This window comes from Siniperca chuatsi, linkage group LG15, assembly GCF_020085105.1.
Source record: "Siniperca chuatsi isolate FFG_IHB_CAS linkage group LG15, ASM2008510v1, whole genome shotgun sequence".
Lineage (NCBI taxonomy): Eukaryota > Metazoa > Chordata > Actinopteri > Centrarchiformes > Sinipercidae > Siniperca > Siniperca chuatsi.
In genome coordinates this window covers 28,347,076-28,372,713 of record NC_058056.1, presented here as the reverse complement: position 1 = coordinate 28,372,713, position 25,638 = coordinate 28,347,076, and the positions used below count along the sequence as shown (strand labels likewise).

Sequence of the window (25,638 nt, the reverse complement as noted above, 5' to 3'; positions counted from 1 at the left end):
GTGTCAGGTCGACGGCCACGTGGCCTCTGGATCCGTCCAAAGAGGAGAAGCAGGGATGGAGACACATCAGGATCAAACAGATGGGGAAGAACGCCAGCGGTCAGACTCACTACCTGTCTCTGTCCGGACTCGAGCTGTACGGCACCGTCACCGCCGTCTGTGAGGACCAGCTCGGTAAGGCTGCCATCTGCGCTTATGTAATATTGAGTAAGGGCCCCCCATGTAGACTTGAATCAGGGATGTTGTGGTCACGTTCACCCCCGACATGTTTCCATCAGTCTTCATCACCTTTTTAAAGCAGAAAACCGTGTGAAACTCAGCGTTCAAAGTCCCCGCATTGTGTGTGACGCTGACGTTACACATGCATACACACGAGTTCCAAGTATAAACCTTGGCCCTACCTTTGGATGTAAAGGCCGTGCCAAAATTCATACTTACCGTAACCAAACTGTGTGCATGTGTAACTTCAGTGTCTCACACACAGTGTTGGAACTTCGAGCGCTCAGGTCTGATGTTCAAAAGCATTTCTTTGAGTCTTTGAGTAACATCAGTTGATGTATTTTGTGCAAACATTTTATTAGGACGTCAAATTTATTTAAACTAAAAGTAATTTCTGAGCATTTCGTCACCTACTTGAGCCGTATGCTCCACTCCTCTGTTCTCTTTTTCACTTTCTCTGTCACCATTGGATTATCCCTCTTTGTCATCAGTTGAATGTTTGATATAAACCTTCCTCTCTCTGTCGTCCTCCCTCAGGTAAAGCTGTGAAGGAGGCGGAGGCAAACCTTCGCAGGCAGCGGCGCCTGTTTCGTTCCCAGGTGATGAAGTACATCGTCCCGGGGGCGCGGGTCGTCCGCGGCATCGACTGGAAGTGGCGCGACCAGGACGGCAACCCAACTGGAGAGGGCACCGTCACCGGAGAGGCTCACAACGGTAAGACACGTCCAGAGGACAGACACTGAAACTGAAAAACTTGTTATCATTCGTCCTGCAGCTTCAGAGGACCGTGGATTCACAAACCAACCAGTTTAACTGTTGTATTTAAAGTGATTTAACGCCTTTTCTTGTCTTAAAGTTTTGTTAACAGGGGTCCGGCTCCCAGTTTCTGTACTCAGAGGCTCAACTGTGGGCAGAAACTTGTACCGGCAAGTTCTAAATTTAAAAATTTGTATATATTTTCATAATTTGAAATTAAGAAGTTGACATTTTGGTGCAAGAGAGCCTGTTTTTAAATTGCGATTGAACTCTCTGAAACACCACATTCAGAGGCCGAGGAAAGCAAACGAGCACCGATGTATACAAAGACCCGAGTCAGTGCTGGTTCCTTAATTTACCACGTTATGTCACAGAAAACGAAATCGTAATTTGAAGAACTAAATGAAAATGGCTTCTACACATTTTTTAAATTTAATCAAACAAAATATTACACTTTCAAATATATTACACACACACGTTCAAGAACCTGGGTACAAATTCATTCAGCTGCAAAACTTGATGTCCAGATTCTGAGATACGAATTTGCGTCTTTCACTCCACTGAGTTTTACAACCTGCTGGTTCAAATGTCTGCCCACAGTCAACGTTCATGTTTTACTCTACAGTCTGTATCATTCTGTGAAACAGGATCTAAACTCAGCAGGTTCCTGGAAGAAGGAGGAACATTAACCATTTTCTCACATGACCTCTAACATGACCTCTAACATGCTACCTCTGATGTAGATGTGCAGTTCAGTGTCTGATGGAAACTTCCCATCTGTCTGTGATATGCTGGGTTGTACAGATTCAACACGATCGGCTGCCAGGATGGTGGCGTGATGGCTGTACTAGCTCAGCTGACAGTTAGCTAATTAATAACAATGACTGAAACTTCTCATGACTGTGACGCCTCTTGTCGTTTGTGATTACGCGCTCAAGTTTTTACATCTATCATCCAGCTGAAGCCACAAGCAGACACCTCAACAGCGAGTTTTACACCCGGTGGCTGTTTCCAGGTGCTGTAAGTTTGTTTGCACCTACAGTGTCACTTACTGGGAAACCTCAGACTGACACTGTTTACACAGCTCACGTAGTGGACGATGCGTTCAGGCGCAGCATTGTGTGTAGGATACCTGCGTTTTGGCAGCGCTCAGAGCCCAATACACAATCACTGCAGCTACGGGCATAAAACTTCGGGTTGTGGCCAAACTCAAAAAGTGCGAGTGGAAGGCGAGCATCCTGTGTAGACAGCTGTATATATCAGAAACATGAAAGATGGATGACTGAAAAACTAAAACGCCTCCTCTGTAGAAGACTTGACACCGTTGGAACAACCTCTTCTTGATGGTTTTTTGATGTTAGCGGCGGCGGTTATGCCAGGTTCGGACTTCACTGTCTTTTTGTGTGTTCAGATGCGTCACCGTGTCAGATTGGGAGATTATAGAGTCGTAAGTTCTTGCCGTGAGACATAAACAGACAACACGTTGGTCCCTGACCAATCACAGCCTGCCGTCTTTCACGACCTGTGTGATGTCATCGGGAAGGGACCGACTTCAAGGAACGAGACGGTGTAAACAAACAATGGTGTCCGAAATGGTGCGTACGATGCTGGCTGTCTACGACTGTGACCTTTCCTCTGTTTCACAGTTCCGCCTCGCAGCACTGACATCTTTCCTCTTTCGCTTCGCCGTCTTTACAGTTGTGCGCAAAAGAGCGCTCTGTGCTCCCATTGGTCACCGAACACGTCGAGAGAAGGCAAAAAAAATTCTGACGCGCTTGTCTTTCTGTCCGCTTTCTGCGGCATCGGTTGTCCTCCGCTACGATACACTACGCAGGATAAAGCGATGAGTTGTAATAGACGCGTCGGGCTGATGTTGTGTAGTGTAACCCCGGCACTAACTACCATCAGTCAGACCCTTTTTGAAAATGTCAGCACAACCCCAATCTGATGGTGTAATCTATTCGCTTTGCATGACGATGTGAAAATGTCTCAAAGAAACGACGCAGAACAGAAGCAGACGGTTTGATGCTACTACTTTGTTGCTACATCCCATAAGTGCGTCTGAATTCTTCTTCTTCTCTCCCCGAGTTTGACAACTTCTGCGTGGCGCTGTCAGGCGGAACAGTGAAGTCGGTCTCTGGCGTCTCGCCCATCACCTGAACGCCACGCGGGTTGTCAAAAAGGTGGTGAGATCTGATTGTTGTCTTTCATGTCTCGTAGTCGCAGCGAGTACTAAGGACTCTATAACCGACTAATCTGACACCGTGACCATCCGAAAAGAAATATTACAGTAACGATGCACACGCCTCGTCAAAGCGCTCCAGTCCCAACAGGTCACCCGGACAGTCGATGTTAAATCAGATCTAAATAAAAGATTTAGATCTGAAGATTTGTGCCCGTGCAGGAAGTAACAAACGCCCTCCTTCCTCCTCCTCCTCCTCCTCTTCCTCCCTGCTTCTTGCTCCTCTCGGGGTTTCTGTGTTTTGACTCAGATCTGATGTTTCTGCCAGTGAGCAGCGTGGAGACGCCAGCAGTACCTCCTGTTGATCATCGTTTAAAAACCAGGATTATTGCTGTTTCTCAGTTTAATTTCTTTCTTTTGTGGCGTTGACGCTTTGCATTTGCCAGAAATATTTTCTACTTTTGCTTCGATTGTCATTTTCTGTGACTGTGTTCATATTTTTCTCTATCATCGCTCCACCTGGACCAAAACCTCCTCAAGTGGAGTTTTAAAACACGCCGACAGTGATTGGGAAACACTGCCGTAAAGAACAAACGCCCCGAGCCACCCAACCCCCAGTGTAACATACTATATACTGTATGTACCTCGATGCAAATCGGTTGTAACAGCATTATATTAGTATAAAGTTAAATAATATAGGCCCGTTCTCAATCCCTCAGAATAAAAGCCAACAGGTGCAGATTCACAGATACTTAAAATAAACAATGAATTCAGTTAAATACACTAATGTGTTAAATGTATTTCTTTTCTTTCAAATTTAAAGTGAGCTCATATTTAAGGTTGTACAAGGACAAACAAAACAGGTTACAGGTGTTTTATTTTTGGGAGGCTGCTGTTGATGTGGCGAGAGAGGAAACACCTGCAGCTGTTAACCAGAGATGACAGAGACACATCACACGTATATGATGATGGTTAAAGCGCAGCACCACAGTGAATATGCTATCTGATGATAACTGTCCTCCATAACAAGCAGCCAAAACAGAGTAGTGTTGAGTCTGATTTGAGTTTTGGGCTCAGATTCAGTCCTGTCAGACTGCGTTGAGGGCTGAGATGCTCTGACCATTATGCTTCTGACTGCCGAGCTCCCGGAAAAGCTCCCGAGCTGGAAAGCGTGTAGTGTTACTATGGCAACCGTGAGCTGCGATGTCATAAACTGCAGCATAACTGCTTATTTAACAGTTAGTACGCTGATTTTGATATTTCTTGTTTCATTCTTCTGTTTTCATGAAAACAGAAGATGTTAATGTAAATGTTGCAGATTTTTTTGTTTTTTATGTGGTGAAACTTTATTGAAAATGCACAATAAATGAACGATATGATAAATCTTGGGAGAGACAATAAAAAAAAAACAATGAATATGCATTTTCTTTAATTACTCCAAGTAAAGTAGCAAATCGCTCCATCTTAACAAACCTCAAGACAAAGACAAGCAGTTGTCCCATAGAAATGTAATACCACCTCTCTTCAATATGTCCCCATAACGTTTGTACTTTTTAAAAATATTTTTTGTGATTATTACAATTAGACAAAAACAGGTCACTGTTTCATCGTGACTTTAAAGGAACATTTCACTGCTGCGATCTGGTCCAGTGTGGAGCTGTGTGGAGCTGCTCTAACTGTAAGCTGCTTCTCTGCTGTCTGTCTACCTCCCTCTACCTCTCTCTGTCTGTCTCTCTCTGTCTCTCTCTCTGCCGGGTCTCTGACATCCATCCGTCCGTCTCCCTCCTATCTCTCTGTCCATCCAGGCTGGATTGATGTAACCTGGGATGCTGGCGGCTCTAACTCTTACCGTATGGGCGCTGAAGGGAAGTTTGACCTCAAGCTTGCTCCAGGGTACGACCCTGAGTCGGCTGCCACAGCGCCGTCACCCAAACCTGTCTCATCCACTGTTTCAGGCCCCGCCTCCTCCACGGTGGGACCCTCCGTGACGCCGGCAGCCAGCGGCGGCGGCACCACAACCATCACCTCCTCTTCGTCCTCCTCCACCTCGTCCTCCTCGCAGCAGCAGTCGTGGAGCAGCCTGGTGAAAAATAACTGTCCCGACAAGGGCGGGGCCACGTCGCTCGGCGGGGCCAGCTCCTCCAGCAGGAAGGGCAGCAGCAGCTCCGTCTGCAGCGTCGCCTCTTCCTCCGACATCAGCCTGAGCTCCTCTGCAGGGCTGCCAGGCGCTGGGGGTCTGCGGCTGGATAGGAGGGCCGAGGGGCTGCTGCTCGACCAGGGCTCCGGGATGGGAGGAGTAACGGGGGGCGGGGTCGGCTCTGACGGACAGCAGCAGGAGCCGATCGTTGTACTGTCCTCTGCGGTGGAGGGCGGGTCCGGCTCCGCGTCCAGCTCCGGCACGCTCACCGCCGACACGTCTGCCCCCGGCGACGAAGCCAGAAACAAGGACTCCACCGACCCGGCGACGGCGATCTCCATGGGGCTGGTGAGCGTGAGCTCCCCCGACGTCAGCTCGGTGTCGGAGTCATCCAGCAAGGACACGCCTTCCCAGAGGCCTCTGTGCTCGGCGGCTAACGCCCGGCTGTCTGTCAGCTCCCTGCTGGCCGCTGGCGCTCCCATGAGCTCCAGCGCCAGCGTGCCCAACCTGTCGTCACGGGAGGCCAGCCTCATGGAGTCGTTCGTCCGCCGCGCCCCCAACATGTCACGCACCAATGCCACCAACAACATGAACCTTAGCCGCAGCAGCAGCGACAACAACACCAACACGCTGGGCAGGAACGTCTTGAGTACTGCCAGTGAGTACTGCAATATTACTATACTAATACTATACTGTAACTGCCAGGCAGGACGAGTACTGCACCAGTTACACGGTCAGGTGGGGGTCAACCGTTTCGACTGAAAGCAGCACTTTAATGATGTAACAAGGATGAAACCTTTTTTTTAAAAATTATTATTTGGGTGGGATTTTTGCCTTAAATTGATAGTGCAGTCGATAGACAAGAGGGGGAGGGAGTGAGGGGATGACATGGCCGCGGATTCGAACCCGGTAAGGACTTAGCCGGGGTACACGGGGCGCGCAGGATATAGGACTAAACACACCTGTCTGTCACTGTTTCAGCGGCTGACTGTGTGTTCAGAGTAGAGCGGGACTCGTGACTGTTGGTTAATGTAGTCTGGACTAACTTATCAGCACGTACTAACTTTAACAACATTAAACAAGTTACTGCTCCCTCTGCAGACAAGTGCAAACATTTGTGTACCCTTAACCATCTTACCTGAGATGGACCCGTCCTGAACAGACCAGAGTTCAGAAATAGCTTAGCAGTCTGTCTTTGGTGATTCTCTCCCTGCAGTTAGTTTGAAATCTCTTCACCTGGTGTGTCATTCATCTCTAAATGAGCTGGAAAGACCTCTCCTCAAAAACCAGCTAGCAAATTGGACTAATAACAGATTAAAAAGTGACAACTTTAGTGGAGACTAAAATAAAGTTTCAGTTTCGTATCTCTCAACCACTTTTTCATTATCTCACTCCTTATTAAAGACTAGTTAGCTCCATAGCTGTCATTTAAAGGTCGATGACACAAAAAAACCACAACCCTACTGCTAATAATAATTGATAGTAACAACCACTACTTGGTTGCAGTCCAAATAAATTTTGTACACATGTTGTAGCTGCGTAGTGTCTCATGTTTAGCCAATCAGTGATGTTCAGAACAGCTCTGCCCTGAAAGTTCCTGGTCTATCAGACAGTGGTTACTCAGGAGCCGGCATTTTTAAGGGGCAGGAACCAAAACGTAGGTTGCAGTCGAAATGTAGGTAGAGTTCCTGACAAGATCCCTGGGATCCAGGAAATGTTCCTGTGATTGAGAAGCTCAGTGAGCCGCAAACAAAGCAACGCTCTCGAGTGACAGGAACGCTCTCTAACGTAACGTTCTTAGCAGCTGAAGTCAGATATTACTGAGACCTGAGACCAGACGCAGGCTGGGTGCTCCGGTCTGCATCCTGCTGGGTTAACAGCATGAGCATCCTCCAGCCAATCAGCAGCTGTTTCCAGTCAGCTGACGGAGATTAACGAGCTTCACTTGCTGCTTTGTCTCTTTTGGTTTCTGACAAACTAACCGCCCTTTGTTTGTTTGTTTGTGTGTTTGTTTGCAGCTTCTCCTCTCATGGGCGCTCAGAGCTTTCCTAACCTCACCACCACTGGCACCACCTCCACTGTTACCATGTCAACCTCCATAGTAACCAGCAGCAATAACGTAGCCACGGCCACCACGGGTCTGTCGGTGGGCCAGTTGCTAAGCAACACACTGACGACCAGCCTGACGTCCACGTCCAGCGAGAGCGACACGGGCCAGGAGGCTGAGTTCTCTCTCTATGGTTGGTGACCACACACACACACACACACACACACTGCTTCAACTAACCGGCTGTCTAACTCTTCTCACATCAGGGAGCAGATTAGCAAGATGAAATATCACATTTGGTGCGCAGGTCATGTTCATTGTTTATTAGTTATTTTCTGCTACAGACAAAATTTTACTATAACCAGGTATACTGGGGTCCAACCACCCGATCGGGGCGATCAGGAAGCAGACGGCATCGCTGAATAAAAGTCAAACAGCTGGATTATTTAGCGGAACAATGTATTTGTAAGCTAACAGCAAAAAAAAAAACAACGTGTTTTGGCGTCGAATAGATTTGCACCAGATTGGATAAGGCGAGTCTGGAGCGCATACTGACAGATTTGGTGTCATTTGGAGAATGTATTGATGAGTTAGTGATAAAGTGTCATCATCGGTATTCAGAAATGTTAAGTGTGTGTGTGTGTTTAAATGTTGTCGGATTGCACTGAATTTGGTATAAAAATTAAAATGTATAGCAAATTTGGCTGCATTTAAACAATATAACTGTGAACTAATGAGCAAAAATGTGTCTGGACCAAATTTGCTGTATTTAGATATATAGTTGATTATTGACCGTCAGGTTCCAGGGGTGGTTTGACGGCTCGTTGGTCTCTGACTCTAAAAACACGTGATAATAAGTCATGTCATGTCTTCAGATTGCTGTATCTGTCTGACCAACAGGGATTCAGTTTACAGCAAAGCCACATCTTAGAAATTAATAAAATTGTTTGATCTTCTGTCAGTTAATGTTTTAAGTTCTTTTCTCGGTGTTTGAAGGAGGCTGTGTCGGTGGTCGACCATCAGGGGCGTGAACGAGCCAAAAACATTCTTTCTTTTAATCTATCGAGCTGGATTTTAAGATTTTCCTCTTGTGTGTCTCTCTCAACCTCCTGTAGACTTCCTGGACAGCTGTCGTGCCAACACACTATTGGCTGAGCTGGACGACGAGGAAGACCTCCCTGAGCCGGACGACGACGATGACGAGAACGAAGACGACAATCAGGAGGACCAGGAGTACGAGGAGGTTCTGGTAATAGACCTTTTTTTTGTTTGTGGGGTTTGTTTGTGGGTCATAAAATAAAACCAGCAGATCAACACTGACCTGGCAGCGTGAGTAGTGAGAAACAGGAAGTGAAGTCAGAGGGTGTGACGAGTGTGTGGCTGCCGCCCTGCAGGAGGAAGAGGAGTACGAGACCAAAGGAGGTCGCAGGAGGACGTGGGACGACGACTTCGTCCTGAAGAGACAGTTCTCCGCTCTGGTCCCCGCCTTCGACCCCCGACCAGGAAGAACCAACGTCCAGCAGACCACCGACCTGGAGATCCCCCCGCCAGGTACGACACACAGACCAGGATCCTGAAATACCTTTCAGTTATGTTTGAAGTGGAACTCAAACCAAACTTTATCAAGAAATAAGGTCTGGAAAAATAACAGTAAAGCGGAGTATACGTGTGTGTAAACCATCACAGTGTATATATTTATATACCTGTTCCTACCTGTACATAACCGGTTCTCACTAAGCACATATATTTACTACATTACTGCACAGCCTCAGTCTACCCCAGTATTATATTTCATGTTATATTATTTTATTCTTTTTCTATATATTATATACATTTGCACTATTTCTTTGTCTTAGACTCTTTTTCTCATTTACTTGATTACGTGATTTTTCTTTTGCATATTTTTGTACGAGCCTAAGAACAAGAACTCCAGTGCCAACGACTGCTTCACTGTAACTGTTGTGCAAATGAAAACTTAAAGCTCCAGTGTGGAACATTTAGGAGGAGCTACTGGCAGAAATGGAATATAATACTTATATAAGCATGTTTTCATTAGTGTATAATCACCTGAAGATAAGAATCGTTGTTTTCCCCTTCGACGGAGGCCGCCATGTTGCACCGCCATGTTTCTACAGTAGCCTAGAACGGACAAACCAAACACCGGTTCTAGAGACGGCCATTCGCGAGTTTCGCGGCCACCGTAGTTTCTCCTACAGGCTTGGGAGGGGAGGGCGAGGCGAGCGGGATTTAAATGGTTGCAAACTGCAATTTTACGGCTAGATGCAACTAAATCCTCCACACTGGACCTTTTTAAACTTAAACTCTAAGGAGGCTCAATAAAACAGATATACAACAGGAGTAATTCCAGCCAGAAAGATATTTGAAAGATTTTTAAAGCATTACTTCCTGTAAATCCGAACATATTTCAAACATATAAGAACTCTAGAGTTACTCTGGAAATATCCCGTAGTTTTTGTTTTTGTTTTTTTAGTTTGAAGCTTTCAGACGTTAACACACGTCAACATCTAAACTCTCAGCGTCATGTAAACAACCTAAGTTCCTTACAATCTTTTAAACCACAGAACTCGACGTCTGATTTCAACGTCACTAAAGTTCATGTTCGCTTTCCTTCTGTCAGGAACTCCTCGTTCGGAGGTTCCGGAGGAGGTGGAGTGCGCTCCGTCTCCTCACCTCTCTCTCACCCTGAAGGTAAGAAAACCACGACCAAACAACTGAATTTATTACCAGGTCTGGAAAATTCAGGAAATGTATGTAAAGACTCAGATCCTGAAGGTTGGAAATGTTATTTTACAGTTAAAAATGTATCTTTAAGTTGCTGGTTTGTGCGTTCAGGTGGCGGGGCTGGGTACAACCCGGGAGGTGGAGCTTCCTCTGTCCAACTACAAAACGACCATCTTCTACTACGTCCAGCGGCTGCTGCAGCTCTCCTGCAACGGAGCCGTGAAGACGGACAAACTGCGACGCATCTGGGAGCCCACATACACGTAAGAGGAGGGCCAGAGTCTGAATCTGACACGAACTGCTTGACCTTTTTCGCAGATGTTTGAGTTTTTATTCCGGCTGTTTTGTGCTGCAGGATAATGTACAGAGAGCTGAAGGACTCTGACAAAGAGAAGGAGAGCGGGAAGATGGTGAGTCGCACAGAGGAAACAAACTGATTCGTGACGGGAAGAGAAATATTTGTTCTAAGTTTATCATTCATTATCCAACAGAGTCAGCAGCACGCCGACCTTCTTGCGTTCATGTTTCCTTCCACCTCGTCTTTGGCCTCTGACAGGCTCATGTTCGATAAGACCCACCTTATTGACGATCAGTCGGACACATGATCCCGATGTGACAGAAGTTCTTGTACGAAGTAGAACTGAGTAGAAAACAACTTCTGTTCCACGAAGGAAACATGAAACTCAACTCGTTTTCTGGGAGATGTGACTTTAACATTTCCCTGATTAATAAACAAAATAAAATGAAGCAGAACGTAAAAACATCTGATGTGGAATTAATGACAATCGTGCCATTATTGACTGCAAACTGTCGATCACATATTCATAAATGGTCTTTGTGATGAAGAGTTGCAAAGTTAGTAAAAGTTGTGAACTCACAACTTCTCCATCAGAAATGGCAGAATAAAACCCACAACCTGACGTCTGACCTTTTTGATTTATTTCTCTCCTCCAGGACTTATGTGAACACAGCATCAGTGTTGGGGGTCGTTCTGGCGGCCTGAGCCCGAGCTCGGTTTCAGCCAATCAGAGCAGTGAGATCCTGGGCGTGGCCAGGGAGGTAGCACAGGCGAAGGCCGGCTGCAGCCAGAACGCCTGCGGGGTGGAGGACGTCCTGCAGCTGCTGCGCATCCTCTACATCATCGGAGGAGACGCCACCTCCAACCCCCGCACACTGCAGGAGGGTACGAACTGTAAAAAACACTCATACACACACACACACACAAAACACACACTGCAGGAGGGTACGAACTGTAAAAAACACTCATACACACACACACACACACACACACACACACACACACACACACACACACACACACACACACACACACACACTGCAGGAGGGTACGAACTGTAAAAAACACTCATACACACACAAAACACACACACACACACACACACACACACACACACACAAAACACACACTGCAGGAGGGTACGAACTGTAAAAAACACTCATACACACACACACACACAAAACACACACTGCAGGAGGGTACGAACTGTAAAAAACACTCATACACACACACACACACACACAAAACACACACTGCAGGAGGGTACGAACTGTAAAAACACACACACACTCATACACAAAACACACACTGCAGGAGGGTACGAACTGTAAAAAAAACACACACACACTCATACACAAAACACACACTGCAGGAGGGTACGAACTGTAAAACACACACTGCAGGAGGGCATGAACACACACACACTCGAACACACACACACTGAAACTTTGTTAGAACTTTTCGCAAATCAAACAAAAGTCAGAAATTGAAATCGCTCGCAACAGTACGTCTGAACTCTTGCTGATGCCACTGTACACTGGCAGCGCATCAGTTCTGAGAACTGAATTCAAATGTTTCCGTGCAGACTTCGACGAGCTGCAGTTCAACGCGTCTCCAGAGGAGTTCACCAGTAAGAAGATCACGACCAAGATTCTGCAGCAGATCGAGGTCAGTTTTCACTGCTGGGTCATGAAACACTTCCTGTCCAGAGGATGAAATTGGATAAAGTGGATTTTTTTTTTAATGAGTGATGAATGTTTTTCTTTAGTCCAGCTGGTTTTCAGTGAGGAAAAAGTCTTAATTTGATGAAGTGTTGTATGAATGCGGCCTGTTGTAGTTAATAGTGCAGTAGTTAATGTTGATTAATGAGTGGTTGTCTGTTTCCCAGGAGCCTTTGGCTCTGGCCAGCGGAGCTCTGCCCGACTGGTGTGAACAGCTCACCTCCAAGTGTCCTTTCCTCATCCCCTTCGAGACCCGACAGCTCTACTTCACCTGCACAGCGTTTGGAGCGTCCAGGTGAGTCCTGAGACCAGCATCCAGGACATCCCTGGACCGGACTGAGCCTCGCAGGCAGAGCTGCGTCTAACTCGCAATAAGCTGCACAAACAGATGTGTGACAAAATGCGAGACAAAGACTTGTGAATAAATCCTGAAAATTTGGGTTTAAACTGTGAAAAGGAATAAAAATGTAACAGACCTTGATTTCAAACGTTCATTTAAAATATGGGACTAAATAGGCCCCAAAACGTATTGCGTATATTACCTTGGGGGGGTCTGGTGGTTCAGACGGCCGTGGACCTTGTTGTTGCACTTACTGTCAGATCTCTACTGTCACTATCGAATAAGGCACAGGCCAAAATAAAACTACATGAAAGGTGAGAAATAAATCTGGGTAAAACCTCCCAAATTTTGAAAGAGTTGTAATAAAATCCAAAGGCCTGAGTAAAACCTGGAAAATGTGTGTAAAGTTGGGAATAAACCCAGAAATTTGGATAAGACGCTCAAATATCAGCTTTCCATCCTGAGACTTAACTGGGGACAAAATCTGCCAACTTTAAGTCTTTGTTGTCGTCTTCAGCTTCATTCACGTCGAGTTAAATTTATTTTTCTTTTTTATTGTTTCCTGTTTAATTTTAGAAATATTTCATCATTGAGTCTGACACACGTCTCTTAACTGACTACCGTTCCAGTCCTTGACCTCTGACCCCGGTGTGTCTGTAGGGCGATCGTGTGGCTCCAGAACCGGCGCGAGGCGACCATGGAGCGCTCCCGGCCGTCCACCACGGTGCGGCGGGACGACCCCGGAGAGTTCAGGGTGGGGCGGCTCAAACACGAGCGAGTCAAAGTCCCCCGAGGAGAAGCCATGATGGAGTGGGCCGAGTCCGTCATGCAGCTCCACGCCGACAGGAAGTCCGTGCTGGAGGTGAGAGTCAGATTTAAGGAACAATGGTGACCTCTGCAGGTTAATTTATACATTTACTCTTCAAAAAGAGTATTTGTGATTTTAGGAGGTTTGTTTGAGTCTGAAAAATGACACATATAAAATATTAACACGAGATTAAAAAAAATGTTTTTAGATCAGCAGATTGAGTTTGCTCAGTTTCTATGGAACTTTAAATGTAGTGAGATTGTTATTTAGATATGATTTTCAGAGTTCAGGGTATTATATGAATCATCCCAGTGCATCTTTACATATTGTCTGAATGTTTTTCTTGCATTATTGCTGCTTCGAAAGAGTTGCTTTACTCCCGTTTATCATGAACTCATGATAGCGTATGATATTGTACTAACAGTAAAATCTCGGAAGCTACTGAGCAGCACATTTTTAAACCGCTTCACAAAACAGAAAAACAAACTACTTAAATATGAAGAAACTCTCCCCTGATTGTGTTCTGATGCCCCCAAATTCTAGTAACTCATCAATAACAAAATCAAGTGTGTGTTTTATTATATGGCTGTCTAACCCTGTGTGTGTGTGTGTCCAGGTGGAGTTTCAGGGTGAGGAGGGAACAGGTCTCGGCCCGACTCTGGAGTTTTACGCTCTGGTGGCTGCAGAGTTTCAGAGAACGTCTCTGGGGATCTGGCTGTGTGACGACGACTTCCCCGACGACGAGTCCCGACAGGTGGGACGCACACGCAATCATTTCTACTTTTTGTGTCATTGGCAGCAGTTTTCTAAAGTCACAGTTTGATGCACGTCTGTTGACGTAAGTCTTGGATCATTGTCTGTGGAAAAGTCCATTAACTTCTTACTGTATAAACTGTATATTAAAACACTTAAAGGTGGGGTGTGCGATTCTGGAGACATCCAATACCATGATACAGAGCGAATGACGACACAGCAAGTACTGTAACTAACGTTAGCTATGTCGTTGGTTAGCTTAGCTAGGTTGTGGGTTAGCAAACTGTCGCTACAGCTGCTGCTGCGAAGCTAACAGCCAGAGAGGACGAGACGGTTTCCCAGAGCGAGCACAGCAGCTCCAGACAGCGACGCTCACAACTCTCCTGCTGCTATAGCTAACATCACAACAGCAGCAGATCTGGGACGGACAGCTAGCGGACCGTGAGCAGACATTTGCTGAATTTGACAAAGACGTGTTCTGGATTAGAATCGCATACCACACCTTTTTAATATTTAAGACATACTGTGTGCTATTAGTACGTCGCCCTTTCAAACAACAAATGAGAACCGTTCGTTCGTACCTGACAGGTGACGTCAGATTTGTCGTGGTAACGATACTGTAAGGCGGCAAACAGCCTCACCTTTATACACAATGTTGCCGTCTGTGGTTTCAAATCCAAAACGCTTCCTCAGATTATCTGTTCGCTCGTCTCCCACCAGCAGACACAGCTGTTTTCTTCCGGGGGGGGGGTCAACGCCCTGCTGTTCCCGAGCGACTGATGCTTCTCAGATCCTGTCACTGTGGACATTTCTGCATTCAGCAGTGCATGAAATCCGCCGTGTCCATTACCTGAGTTTTATCTGTATATTTTTAATTTAGTAACTACAATGAAATATGGACCATGGAACGCTATCTCAGGCTCAGTTTTTGTTTTTCTGCGCTCCTCCCTCTTTCTATCTTTTCTTTCTCAACTCAGTAGTGAGGCTTTTATTCGAGTACAGAGAGAGATCGCGCCTGAACCAAAACATACACGATGAGTGAACCACAAACGGACTGCGCTCTGATGAAACCAGATCTGCCAGGTGTGCCGTGGTTTCTGTCACATCAGTGCCAAGTGATGAGAACCATAAAAGTCGAGTTTAGTGAACGGGCGACCCGACGGACTGTCGGACAGAACTTTGAATTCAGTGACATCATTAGAGATCGAATCATTATTTTGAGTAAAAAGTGACGGCCTTAGTGTGTAGTGCGGAAGACATCGTCAACATGGCCTTCTTTCTGTCTTGAATCAGTGTCCTGTGATCTTGTGAAACCTCGTCAGTAAACTGATCCTCGTCCTGTGTTTCAGGTGGACCTGGGCGGCGGTCTGAAGCCTCCTGGATTCTACGTGCAGCGCTCCTGCGGTCTGTTCCCGGCTCCGTTCCCTCAGGACAGCGAGGAGCTGGAGCGAATCACGAAGCTCTTCCACTTCCTGGGCGTCTTCCTGGCAAAGTGCATCCAGGACAACCGGCTGGTGGACCTGCCCGTCTCGCAGCCCTTCTTCAAGCTGCTCTGCATGGGAGACATCAAGTCCAACATGAGCAAGCTTCTGTACCAGTCTCGCAGCTCGCCGCAGGGTCACGACCCCGAGCGCCCCCACCTGCAGCCCTTCCTGCTGCTGTCGGAGGTGCAGTCGGAGGCGTCCACAGAGGAGAGCCAGGAGACGTACTCTGTGGGCAGCTTCGACGAGGACTCCAAGTCTGAGTTCATCATGGACCCCCCGAAACCCAAACCGCCCGCCTGGTACCACGGCATCCTCACCTGGGACGACTTCCAGCTCGTCAACCCACACAGGTGAGACAGAGAGAGCAGTAAGGTGTCCACGCGTCTTCCTACACGAGTTCTTTAGTATTGACTCATCAGTTTCAAAGTGCGGGTGTCGGGGAATTTGCATGTTCACCGCCAGCTGCTTCGTTTCTTCTACATTTGAACGAAAACTGATGAAACCTCATTTCTCTCCTCCATCTCGTCTCGTTCTCTGCTGTTACACTTTCTTAAATCCATCCCAACGTTTCTCCCTCGACTCCTCCTCCTCCTCCTCCTCCTGCAGGGCGAGATTCCTGAAGGAGGTGAAGGAGCTGGCGGTGAAGAGGAGGCAGATTCTGGCCAGTAAGAGTTTATCTGAAGATGAGAAGAACACCAGACTGCAGGACCTGATGCTGAGGAACCCGCTGGGCTCCGGACCCCCCCTCAGCATTGAGGACCTCGGGTAAAACACACACACACACATCAGAGCCTCTGGGTCTCCATGGTAACACTCCCAGCAGCCCCAGGGTTCATGTCCCACCTTCAGCTTCTGGATCAGGTCTGGAGGGAGGCTGAAGGTGCGTTCAAGGGCCGAGACAAAACTTTAAATGAACACGTATGCGACGTACTCGTAGACCGAAAGTAAAAAGTATTTTAAACCGTAAAATGAAGGCAGTTTTATTCTGATTTAAAAAGCTCCATGAAAAACAAAAAACTGGAACTACCATCAGTGTCCAGTGAAAACCACGTATCTGCATGTTTGGTGATGTATACACGTTGAGGTAAGTTACGCCAAAATACGCTGCGATCAGACAAGTAAACAACGTGGGATTTAAAGTACTTTTAAAAAATCATCTTTGCAAAAAGGAAATGTTTGTTAGAGCTGAAGGAAACGCAAAGTTCTGGTGATCAACACTGAATGTGAACTTGCGGCTTTAAAGGCACCACGGGTCGGTGTCTGGTTCAGTTAGCTGGTTCTGTTTCACGTCAGATACGCAGATTAATTATACTGAGACTGAGATTCAACATAATTCAGATTTAATAGAATAATATTGAATGCTACCCCCATGAGCTTCCTTATTTGAATGTTTTTTTTTTTTTTTAAAACACAAAAAATGATCAACAAGCTTAAATCGAGTTTCTGAAAAGCTGACGACCAAACAGCCGTCTGTCGTCTCCGGGTCAATAAACCTTCCTCCCCTCGTGTTTTTGTTCCCCAGGTTGAACTTCCAGTTCTGTCCGTCCTCGAAGGTTCACGGTTTCTCAGCTGTGGATCTCAAACCCAACGGAGACGACGAGGTATGAAAACACACCTGGCGTCACCACGCGATGACGAAGGTTCCCTGCTGTCGAAGATGAACAAACGTTTCGTTCATATAATCGAGTTTTTAGTCTGAATCTGAAGTTTTCCTGCGTGTTGGTGGAGTTTATACACAACGTGTCTGAACACCTTCTGATTTCATTCAGTTGTAACGTTGATGCTAAAGGGGTGTGTGTGTGTGTGTGTGTGTGTAGATGGTGACTATGGAGAATGCAGAGGAGTACGTGGAGTTGATGTTTGACTTGTGTATGCACACCGGCATCCAGAAACAGATGGAGGCCTTCAGAGGTAAACACACACACACACAAACACACACACACACACACACACACACACACCTCTGAATACACATACCAGTAATATGAGATTAAAGCCCGTTAAGGGGGGGGGGATCAGGATCTGGTCTGTACCAGACGTTCAGCAGGACGGAGACAGGAGGAGGTCCTGCTCTCCTGGTGGCTTTAATGTTTTCTGTCGTCATGGTGACAGCGACACAAGCGCACACACAGCTTCTCCTGATTTGGTTCAGAGATGAACTGACAAGATCCTCCTCTCCTGTCTCCTCCTCTCCTGTCTCCTCCTCTCCTCCCCTTGTTTCCTCTTTTTCTCTCCTTGTTTTCTCCTCTCCTGTCTCCTCCTCTCCTCTCCTTGTTTCCTCCTCTCCTCTCCTGTCTCCTCCTCTCCTCTCCTGTCTCCTCCTCTCCTCTCCTTGTTTCCTCCTCTCCTCCCCTTGTTTCCTCTTTTCCTCTCCTTGTTTCCTCCTCTCCTGTCTCCTCCTCTCCTCTCCTTGTTTCCTCCTCTCTCTCTCCTTGTTTCCTCCTCTCCTCCCCTTGTTTCCTCTTTTCCTCTCCTTGTTTCCTCCTCTCCTGTCTCCTCCTCTCCTCTCCTTGTTTCCTCCTCTCCTCTCCTTGTTTCCTCCTCTCCTGTCTCCTCCTCTCCTCTCCTTGTTTCCTCCTCTCCTCTCCTTGTTTCCTCCTCTCCTGTCTCCTCCTCTCCTCTCCTTGTTTCCTCCTCTCCTCTCCTTGTTTCCTCCTCTCCTCCCCTTGTTTCCTCTTTTCCTCTCCTTGTTTCCTCCTCTCCTGTCTCCTCCTCTCCTCTCCTTGTTTCCTCCTCTCCTCTCCTTGTTTCCTCCTCCTCCTCTCCTTGTTTCCTCCTCTCCTCCCCTTGTTTCCTCTTTTCCTCTCCTTGTTTCCTCCTCTCCTGTCTCCTCCTCTCCTCTCCTTGTTTCCTCCTCTCCTCTCCTTGTTTCCTCCTCTCCTCTCCTTGTTTCCTCCTCTCCTCCCCTTGTTTCCTCTTTTCCTCTCCTTGTTTCCTCCTCTCCTGTCTCCTCCTCTCCTCCCCTTGTTTCCTCTTTTCCTCTCCTTGTTTCCTCCTCTCCTGTCTCCTCCTCTCCTCCCCTTGTTTCCTCTTTTCCTCTCCTTGTTTCCTCCTCTCCTGTCTCCTCCTCTCCTCTCCTTGTTTCCTCCTCTCCTGTCTCCTCCTCTCCTCTCCTTGTTTCCTCCTCTCCTGTCTCCTCCTCTCCTCTCCTTGTTTCCTCCTCCCTTGTTTCCTCCTCTCCTGTCTCCTCCTCTCCTCTCCTCCCTTGTTTCCTCCTCTCCTCTCCTCCCTTGTTTCCTCCTCTCCTGTCTCCTCCTCTCCTCTCCTTGTTTCCTCCTCTCCTCTCCCCTCCTCTCCTCTCCTTGTTTCCTCCTCTCCTCCCTTGTTTCCTCCTCTCTTCTCCTTGTTTCCTCCTCTCCTCTTCTCCTTGTTTCCTCCTCTCCTCTCCTCCCTTGTTTCCTCCTCTCCTGTCTCCTCCTCTCCTTGTTTCCTCCTCTCCTGTCTCCTCCTCTCCTTGTTTTCTCCTCCTCCTCAGAGGGTTTTAATCGAGTGTTTCCGATGGAGAAGTTGAGCTCTTTCAGCCATAAGGAGGTTCAGATGATCCTTTGTGGCAACCAATCACCTTCCTGGACTGCTGATGACATCATCAACTACACTGAACCAAAGCTGGGTTACACCAGAGACAGGTGAGTCGCCACAGACGGCTGTTTTTTTGTTTGTACCTGAAGATTCACCTGCTGTAGGTTGTCGCTCTAACTCCCTCCTCTCCGCTTCAGTCCCGGCTTCCTGCGGTTCGTCAGAGTTTTATGTGGGATGTCGTCCGACGAGAGGAAAGCGTTCCTTCAGTTCACCACCGGCTGCTCCACGCTGCCCCCCGGCGGCCTCGCCAACCTGCACCCCCGCCTCACCATCGTCAGGAAGGTAAACTCACTCTCCGATTGGCTCGCCAGCTGCAGCGTCCGTGGACTTCTGACCGCTGCTTCTCAAACTTCTGTTTCTGCTGATGCGTCTGACTTCACGTCGGCTTCTGTATTTGTAAATCCATCGCCGAGTCCTTCCTAATGTTGCGTTCAAGTCACGTGGAAGCTACTGGAAGTACCAGTTTCTTCCGTGTTCACGTCAACTTTTCTGAAATCTCCGATATTTAACCTTAATAAGTCATAATTACGACTGAAGTTTACGTGACATGAACGCAACATTAGGAAGGACGTTTTTAACGTAGCGATGTCTACATCGCGCTCTTCCTCGTTCTTTATTCTTTCCTCATCTGACTTTACGTATTTATTCCTCCACAGCTAGTGAAGCTTTGTTTGTGGTTTTATCGTCTCCTCTCTGCTTCCTCTAGAGAGGAAGAGGAAGGATTAGAGGAAGATTAGATCAGTCGAATAATAGGTTATTAAAGAAGTCTGCTTTTTTTTCTTTTTATCATTAGAAACTGAACATTTCTGAGTTTTAGACCAAATGACACATTTCAAGACGTCGCCAAATGTTAGCTAAATAACTGTATTCCATCAGATGTCGTTTAAGAGTGTGTTTGACAATGAAACCGGCTGCTGCCTCCTCAGGTTGACGCCACGGACTCCAGTTACCCGTCAGTCAACACGTGCGTTCACTACCTGAAGCTTCCCGAATATTCCTCCGAGGACATCATGCGAGAGCGTCTGTTAGCCGCCACCATGGAGAAAGGCTTCCACCTCAACTGACCCCCGCCCGCTGCCGCTGCCGCCGCCGCCGCCGCCCGCCACGCTGAGCATGCTCCTCAAGTCCGTCTCGCCGCCCGCCGCGTGATTGACAGATCAGCCAGCCAATCCAAACCAGCCGACTGACTGACTGACCGCCTGCTGGAGGACGAGGATCTATGTTGCAGAATAAAATTAAAGAAAAGCTCACATCCTTAACTCCTCCCTCCTTCTCTTGTCTCCTCTCTCCTTCATCGTCATCTTCCTCCTCACCCACCTGAGCTGCTGTGTGTGTGTTGACCTTCCTCCTCCTCCTCCTCCTCCTCCTGTCTGTCCTCAGTTTAGTGCCTGGTTTGACTCGTAGCTTCTGTTATCAGTTCCTCCTCCTTCAAACAATCATGCTGCTTCTTCTTCCTCCTCCTCCTCTCTCTCCTTTTTGTTTTTATTTTGTTTTATTGCTTTTTGTTTCCGTGTGTGTGCGACAGTTTTGGGTTGTGTCTGACCGGCTGTAGAGGTCAAAGGTCAGAGTGCATTTGGTGTTCTTTTACAATGAAGCTATAGAGACAAAAACACTGGTTGTGTGCGAGGCACATCTAAAGAGAAAAACAAATGTAAGAAGCTCTGCTCTCCCTTGTATTTTCTTTGTATATTATAAACATTTATTTAACTCAAGTTGCAGTTTGAGGTAAACAGATATTTTCAAATGTGTATGCTCCAAAAAAAAAAAAAAAATCATTAAAATGTTTGCAAAGTATGAAGTAAAGATGGTGTCCTGTGGTCTGTGGAGGGAGTCACGACTCCAGGGGGGCAGCTGTGACCTTATGGCCAAAAGTATGTGGACAGCGACACCAGGTTCATTCATTGTGCTGCTCCAACAGCCTCCACATATTCTGGGAAACGCTAGGCTACATGCTAACAGTTTAGCTCCCGCTGAGGTCATTTCGAGGTTTTTAATGACCTGAAAGAGTTTACATTCAACATTTACACACACATTAGGCTTGTTTTGGTGGGTTTTTTTTTTTAAACTCTTATTTAGGTCATGTTTTTATGTTCTCAGGCCTCTCGCATGAAAATAAGATCTTACTGTCAATATGACTTACCTGATTATATACATTTGACTTATTTTATTTAGGTGAACTGACCCTTTAATCCATCTGTGGTTTGGGGTCAAAAAGCAGCAGATTTCACTGAAAATCAACCTGCTGAATCACAGAGACCAATAACAGGCTGGTTACTGTTACTATGCTATGCTAATTAGCATGCTAATTGGCGTTCATGTTGATTTATTGACATTAGAACAACGTCGGCACCATTTTTACACTGAATCTGAATACAAACTGAATCATCACAAGGTTGCAGGTTCGATTGCCTTCAGTTGACAGTCGAGTCCGTTAATGTCCACCTGCTGATGTCAGCCTGGAAAACAGTCTGTGACATCACTTCCTGTAGGTTTTTGAGTGTCAGCCGTCGGCCATCTTGTCGAGGGCGGTGAGAGGCGCGAGGATGCGGCTCTTGTTTGTCTCCACGATGTGTCCGTTCTGGATCATCTCGTCCAGGATGATGTGGACTCGGTCCAGGTTGAACATGATCTGATGCCGACGCAGAGTCAAAGAAACAAAACTAACAGTTTTGACATTTACAGCGGTGTGAAGAAGTGTTCGCCCGCTTCCTGATTTTTTTTTTTGCATGTTTGTTACACTTAAATGTTTCAGATCATCAAACAAATTTAAATATTAGTCAAAGATAACACAAGTAAAGACAAAATGCAGTTTTTAAATGAAGGTTGTTATTATTAAGGGAAAACTAAATCCAAACCTACATGGCCCTGTGTGAAAAAGTGATCGCCCCCTAAACCTAATAACTGGTTGCTCCACCCTTAGCAGCAACAACTGCAATCAAGCGTTCGCGATAACTTGCAGTGAGTCTTTTACAGCGCTGTGGAGGAGTTTTGGTCCACTCATCTTTGCAGAATTGTTGTAATTCAGCCACATTGGAGGGTTTTCGAGCATGAACTGCCTTTTTAAGGTCACGCCACAGCATCTCAATAGGATTCAGGTCAGGACTTTGACTAGGCCGCTCCAAAGTCTTCATTTTGTTCTTCTTCAGCCATTCAGAGGTGGACTAGCTGGTGTGTTTTGGATCATTGTCCTGCTGCAGAATTCATGGTTCCATTTATCACAGCAAGTCTTCCAGGTCCTGAAGCAGCAGAACAGCCCCAGACCATCACACTACCACCACCATGTTTTACTGTTGGTACGATGATCTTTTTCTGAAATGCGGTGTTACTTCTACGCCAGATGTAACGGGACACACACCTTCCAAAAAGTTCAGCTTCTGTCTCGTCAGTCCACAGACTATTTTCCCAAAAGTCTTGGGGATCATCGAGATGTTTTCTGGCAAAAATGAGACGAGCCTTAATGTTCTTTTTGCTCAGCAGTGGTTTTCGTCTTGAACTGCCATGCAGGCCATCTTTGCCCAGTCTCTTTCTTATGGTGGAGTCATGAACACTGACCTTAACTGAGGCGAGTGAGGCCTGCAGTTCTCTGGATGTTGTTGTGGGGTCTCTGAATGGCTGAAGAAGAACAAAATGAAGACTTTGGAGTGGCCTAGTCAAAGTCCTGACCTGAATCCTATTGAGATGCTGTGGCATGACCTTAAAAAGGCAGTTCATGCTCGAAAACCCTCCAATGTGGCTGAATTACAACAATTCTGCAAAGATGAGTGGGCCAAAACTCCTCCACAGCGCTGTAAAAGACTCACTGCAAGTTATCGCAAACGCTTGATCGCAGTTGTTGCTGCTAAGGGTGGAGCAACCAGTTATTAGGTTTAGGGGGGAATCACTTTTTCACACAGGGCCATGTAGGTTTGGATTTAGTTTTCCCTTAATAATAACAACCTTCATTTAAAAACTGCATTGTTTACTTGTTATCTTTGACTAATATTTAAATTTGTCTGATGATCTGAAACATTTAAGTGTGACAAACATGCAGAAAAATAAGAAATCAGGAAGGGAAACACTTTTTCACACCGCTGTGTGTATATATCGGACAGGAAGTAGAGATTTATGACTGTGGTCAGATTAAAGGATACATCCAGTTCACTCTGTTGGGAGACAAACAGACACAAACAGTCATCAGACTGTTTCTAAAGTCTCACCTGAAACTAAACCTGTGATGGTTCCTGTGTTCAGTCTCAAGTGACGCAGGAAACATTGAACAGTCACTTAAAGTTTAAACTCACCACTCGGCTGAAGTATTTATCCAAAACCTCCACAAAGTTATGAACCAGCTCGTAGACGGACAGCTCGTTCTGTGGAGACGAGACAAATATTCATCAGCAGTTATCAGCTCTAACTACTAGTTGTTTTAAATAAAAAACATCAGCCTGTACAATCTTATAAAAGACGGTATTATCAGAGATTAAACCAAACCTTGTAATCCGACTTGTAACCGTTTGCAAAAAAGGTTCTTGTCATGCTTTGATGTCTGAGTTACAGACATTTCTCCTCTAAACTTCTCTCATGGTTTCATTTAAATAACTTTTTATTCCAAACAATAAAATAAGTCTGGAGATATTATATATTTTTCTTATTATCAACAAATCTCGTGTTCAGATTCAAACCAGCAACACGTCGGTCCGTCTCTCAGCACCGTCTGACTTCCTGTCTGCGGCTCTCAGCTGCGAGCCCATTGGTTCCTGCTGAAGACGTAAATCTTTTCACAGATCTATAGTTTCCTGTTTAAAAAGGCTCAGTAGTTTCCTCAAACAGCTGCTCGCTGTAGTTTTTATCAGACTAACAGGAGGAAACAGAGCATCTGTTGGGGACTATTTCCAGCGGCGGATTCATATTTCCCAAATTTATAATAAAAACAATTTCCCAAAACGTTGAACTATTCCTTTTAAGAGTGAGTTTTTCTTTGTGTTGTGGTGTAAAACAGTACAGGTGTGTCACTCACCTCGCTGTCTGTGACTCCGACCACGATGTACAGCGCAGCGTACTGACGGTAAACCAGTTTAAAGTCTTTGTACTCCACAAAGGAGCACTGGAAACAACCAGACGGCAGAGTTAACGGAGCATGCCACTGTTCCAGGGTATGATCAATTACTAAACACCATGTATACTTCACAGACAGACGGACAGTCAGACAGTCACCTGGTCTTTCTTGCGGCTCAGGCAGCAGCGGACCACGTCGGCCTCCAGCACCGCTCTCCTGCTCAGCTCCACGGGCTGGTAATACCTGGACAGCCTGGTCTGACCCTGCCGGTTCACCATCAGCACAAACTTTATCATCCTCCGATTGGCCTGACGCACAGCACAGGGGTAGTGCTGTCACACATATTGATCATCGATTGAACGTTTTCAAGTTCTGCTGCACAAATTTCAACTCTGTTTTGTTTGTCACAAAAAAAACAGACAGTTTTACTTTGGGCATCAAACATGTTTTCAAAACTTGCAGCTTATAGACTTCTGACGCCTGCGATGGGGAGACACTGCTTCTTCATAAGAGGTTAAAAGGTCAGAAAACACAGTATTATACAGCGGAGGAAGAAGCACTCGGAGCTTTTACTTCAGTAACTGTAGTAATACCAGTGCAGAAATACTCTGTTACAGGTAAAAAGTCCTGCAACAAAATATACTTAAAGAATTATGAATTATGCAGAATAATATATATCATTGGATTATAATTATTGACACATTCATGTGTTGATGGTGGAGCTTGTGAATTTCCCCCTGGGGATCAATAAAGTCTTATTTTAACCAGTAATAACAGCTCATCAATTATGTGTTGATTATATTTTGTGTTATTAAGCTGAACCTGCAAAGTTATGAAATAAATGTAGAGCATTAAAAAAGTGCAGTATTTGCCTCTGAAATGTAGTGGAGTTAAGCTACAATGCGACAAAATGGAAATACTCAAGTAAAGTACAAGTACCTCCAAACTGTACTTAAGTACAGTGCTCGAGTAAATGTACTTTAAACTACTTTACTTTCATTTACAGAACAGAAGTCGCGTTTATGGCTTCCGTTACTGGGACAGCGGAGTGTCCGAGGGGCACATGAAGGCAGCATACCGTCACATATATTTCCCGTTAATAACCGTTAATAAAAGCGTTTTAAATATAGCATACGACTTGTATATGAACGTTAAACAGTGTCACGTAACGGTTAATATACTGAATGTTTCTTCGCCTTACCTGCAGCTGTTAGCTTGTAGCTGAACTGTAACTTATGCTAGCTCAACGAGCCCCATCATACAGGCTAAAAACAACGATAGGCTAACTGCTGTTAGCTTGTTTTCAAATCTAATTTTAACTGCAAACAACGAGGCGTCGCAGCCGCTCAGACACTCACAGTTTAATCACAGTTGTATTAAAGTTAAATTACTATTAAGACAAACAAGAGGCGTCCGTTACCAACGGCAGGAAGCTAACTAGAGCTGTTAGCATTTCCGACGCATGCTCAGTAAAGCCTTCATCTGGTGCGTTCACGGAACAAATGGTAAATAAGAACTTTAGGACTCAGCCTTCACA

At 46.1% G+C, this 25,638-nt stretch overlaps 2 protein-coding genes across 12 annotated transcripts in view; one reads left to right on the top strand and one right to left on the bottom strand.

Annotated features, from left to right (window-relative positions):
- The window catches only part of hectd1 (HECT domain containing 1), a 42,743-nt gene extending 21,538 nt beyond the window's left edge, over positions 1–21,205 (top strand). For 2 of the 4 annotated variants that reach the window (XM_044166694.1, XM_044166693.1), the window contains exons 24-44: positions 8–174; positions 757–933; positions 4,963–5,952; positions 7,313–7,534; positions 8,457–8,590; positions 8,736–8,892; positions 9,980–10,050; positions 10,195–10,346; positions 10,439–10,493; positions 11,038–11,266; positions 11,967–12,049; positions 12,270–12,397; positions 13,103–13,304; positions 13,867–14,004; positions 15,353–15,837; positions 16,094–16,252; positions 17,010–17,088; positions 17,305–17,398; positions 18,963–19,113; positions 19,204–19,348; positions 19,993–21,205. In XM_044166694.1, coding sequence (XP_044022629.1) covers positions 8–174; positions 757–933; positions 4,963–5,952; positions 7,313–7,534; positions 8,457–8,590; positions 8,736–8,892; positions 9,980–10,050; positions 10,195–10,346; positions 10,439–10,493; positions 11,038–11,266; positions 11,967–12,049; positions 12,270–12,397; positions 13,103–13,304; positions 13,867–14,004; positions 15,353–15,837; positions 16,094–16,252; positions 17,010–17,088; positions 17,305–17,398; positions 18,963–19,113; positions 19,204–19,348; positions 19,993–20,130 — 4,156 coding nt within the window. In that variant the 3' untranslated portion in view covers positions 20,131–21,205. The remainder of the gene's footprint in view (positions 1–7; positions 175–756; positions 934–4,962; positions 5,953–7,312; positions 7,535–8,456; positions 8,591–8,735; positions 8,893–9,979; positions 10,051–10,194; positions 10,347–10,438; positions 10,494–11,037; positions 11,267–11,966; positions 12,050–12,269; positions 12,398–13,102; positions 13,305–13,866; positions 14,005–15,352; positions 15,838–16,093; positions 16,253–17,009; positions 17,089–17,304; positions 17,399–18,962; positions 19,114–19,203; positions 19,349–19,992) is intronic. The other 2 variants (XM_044166695.1, XM_044166696.1) reach the window with 2 other exon arrangements.
- On the bottom strand, positions 21,130–25,625 carry ap4s1 (adaptor related protein complex 4 subunit sigma 1). Of its 8 annotated transcripts, none has more exons than XM_044166714.1 (7): positions 25,522–25,625; positions 24,260–24,409; positions 24,063–24,149; positions 23,728–23,805; positions 23,347–23,415; positions 23,197–23,208; positions 21,130–21,695 (listed from the first exon to the last, which is right to left on the bottom strand). In XM_044166714.1, the coding sequence occupies exons 1-7, from the start codon at positions 25,552–25,554 to the stop codon at positions 21,567–21,569; spliced, it is 558 nt and encodes a 185-aa protein (XP_044022649.1). In that variant the 5' UTR covers positions 25,555–25,625; the 3' UTR covers positions 21,130–21,566. The 8 variants fall into 8 exon arrangements, with proteins under 8 accessions (XP_044022649.1, XP_044022650.1, XP_044022652.1 ...); XM_044166715.1 differs by having other exon boundaries at positions 23,728–23,802; XM_044166717.1 differs by having other exon boundaries at positions 24,260–24,493; positions 25,303–25,594.
- Positions 25,626–25,638: the final 13 nt, after the last annotated feature.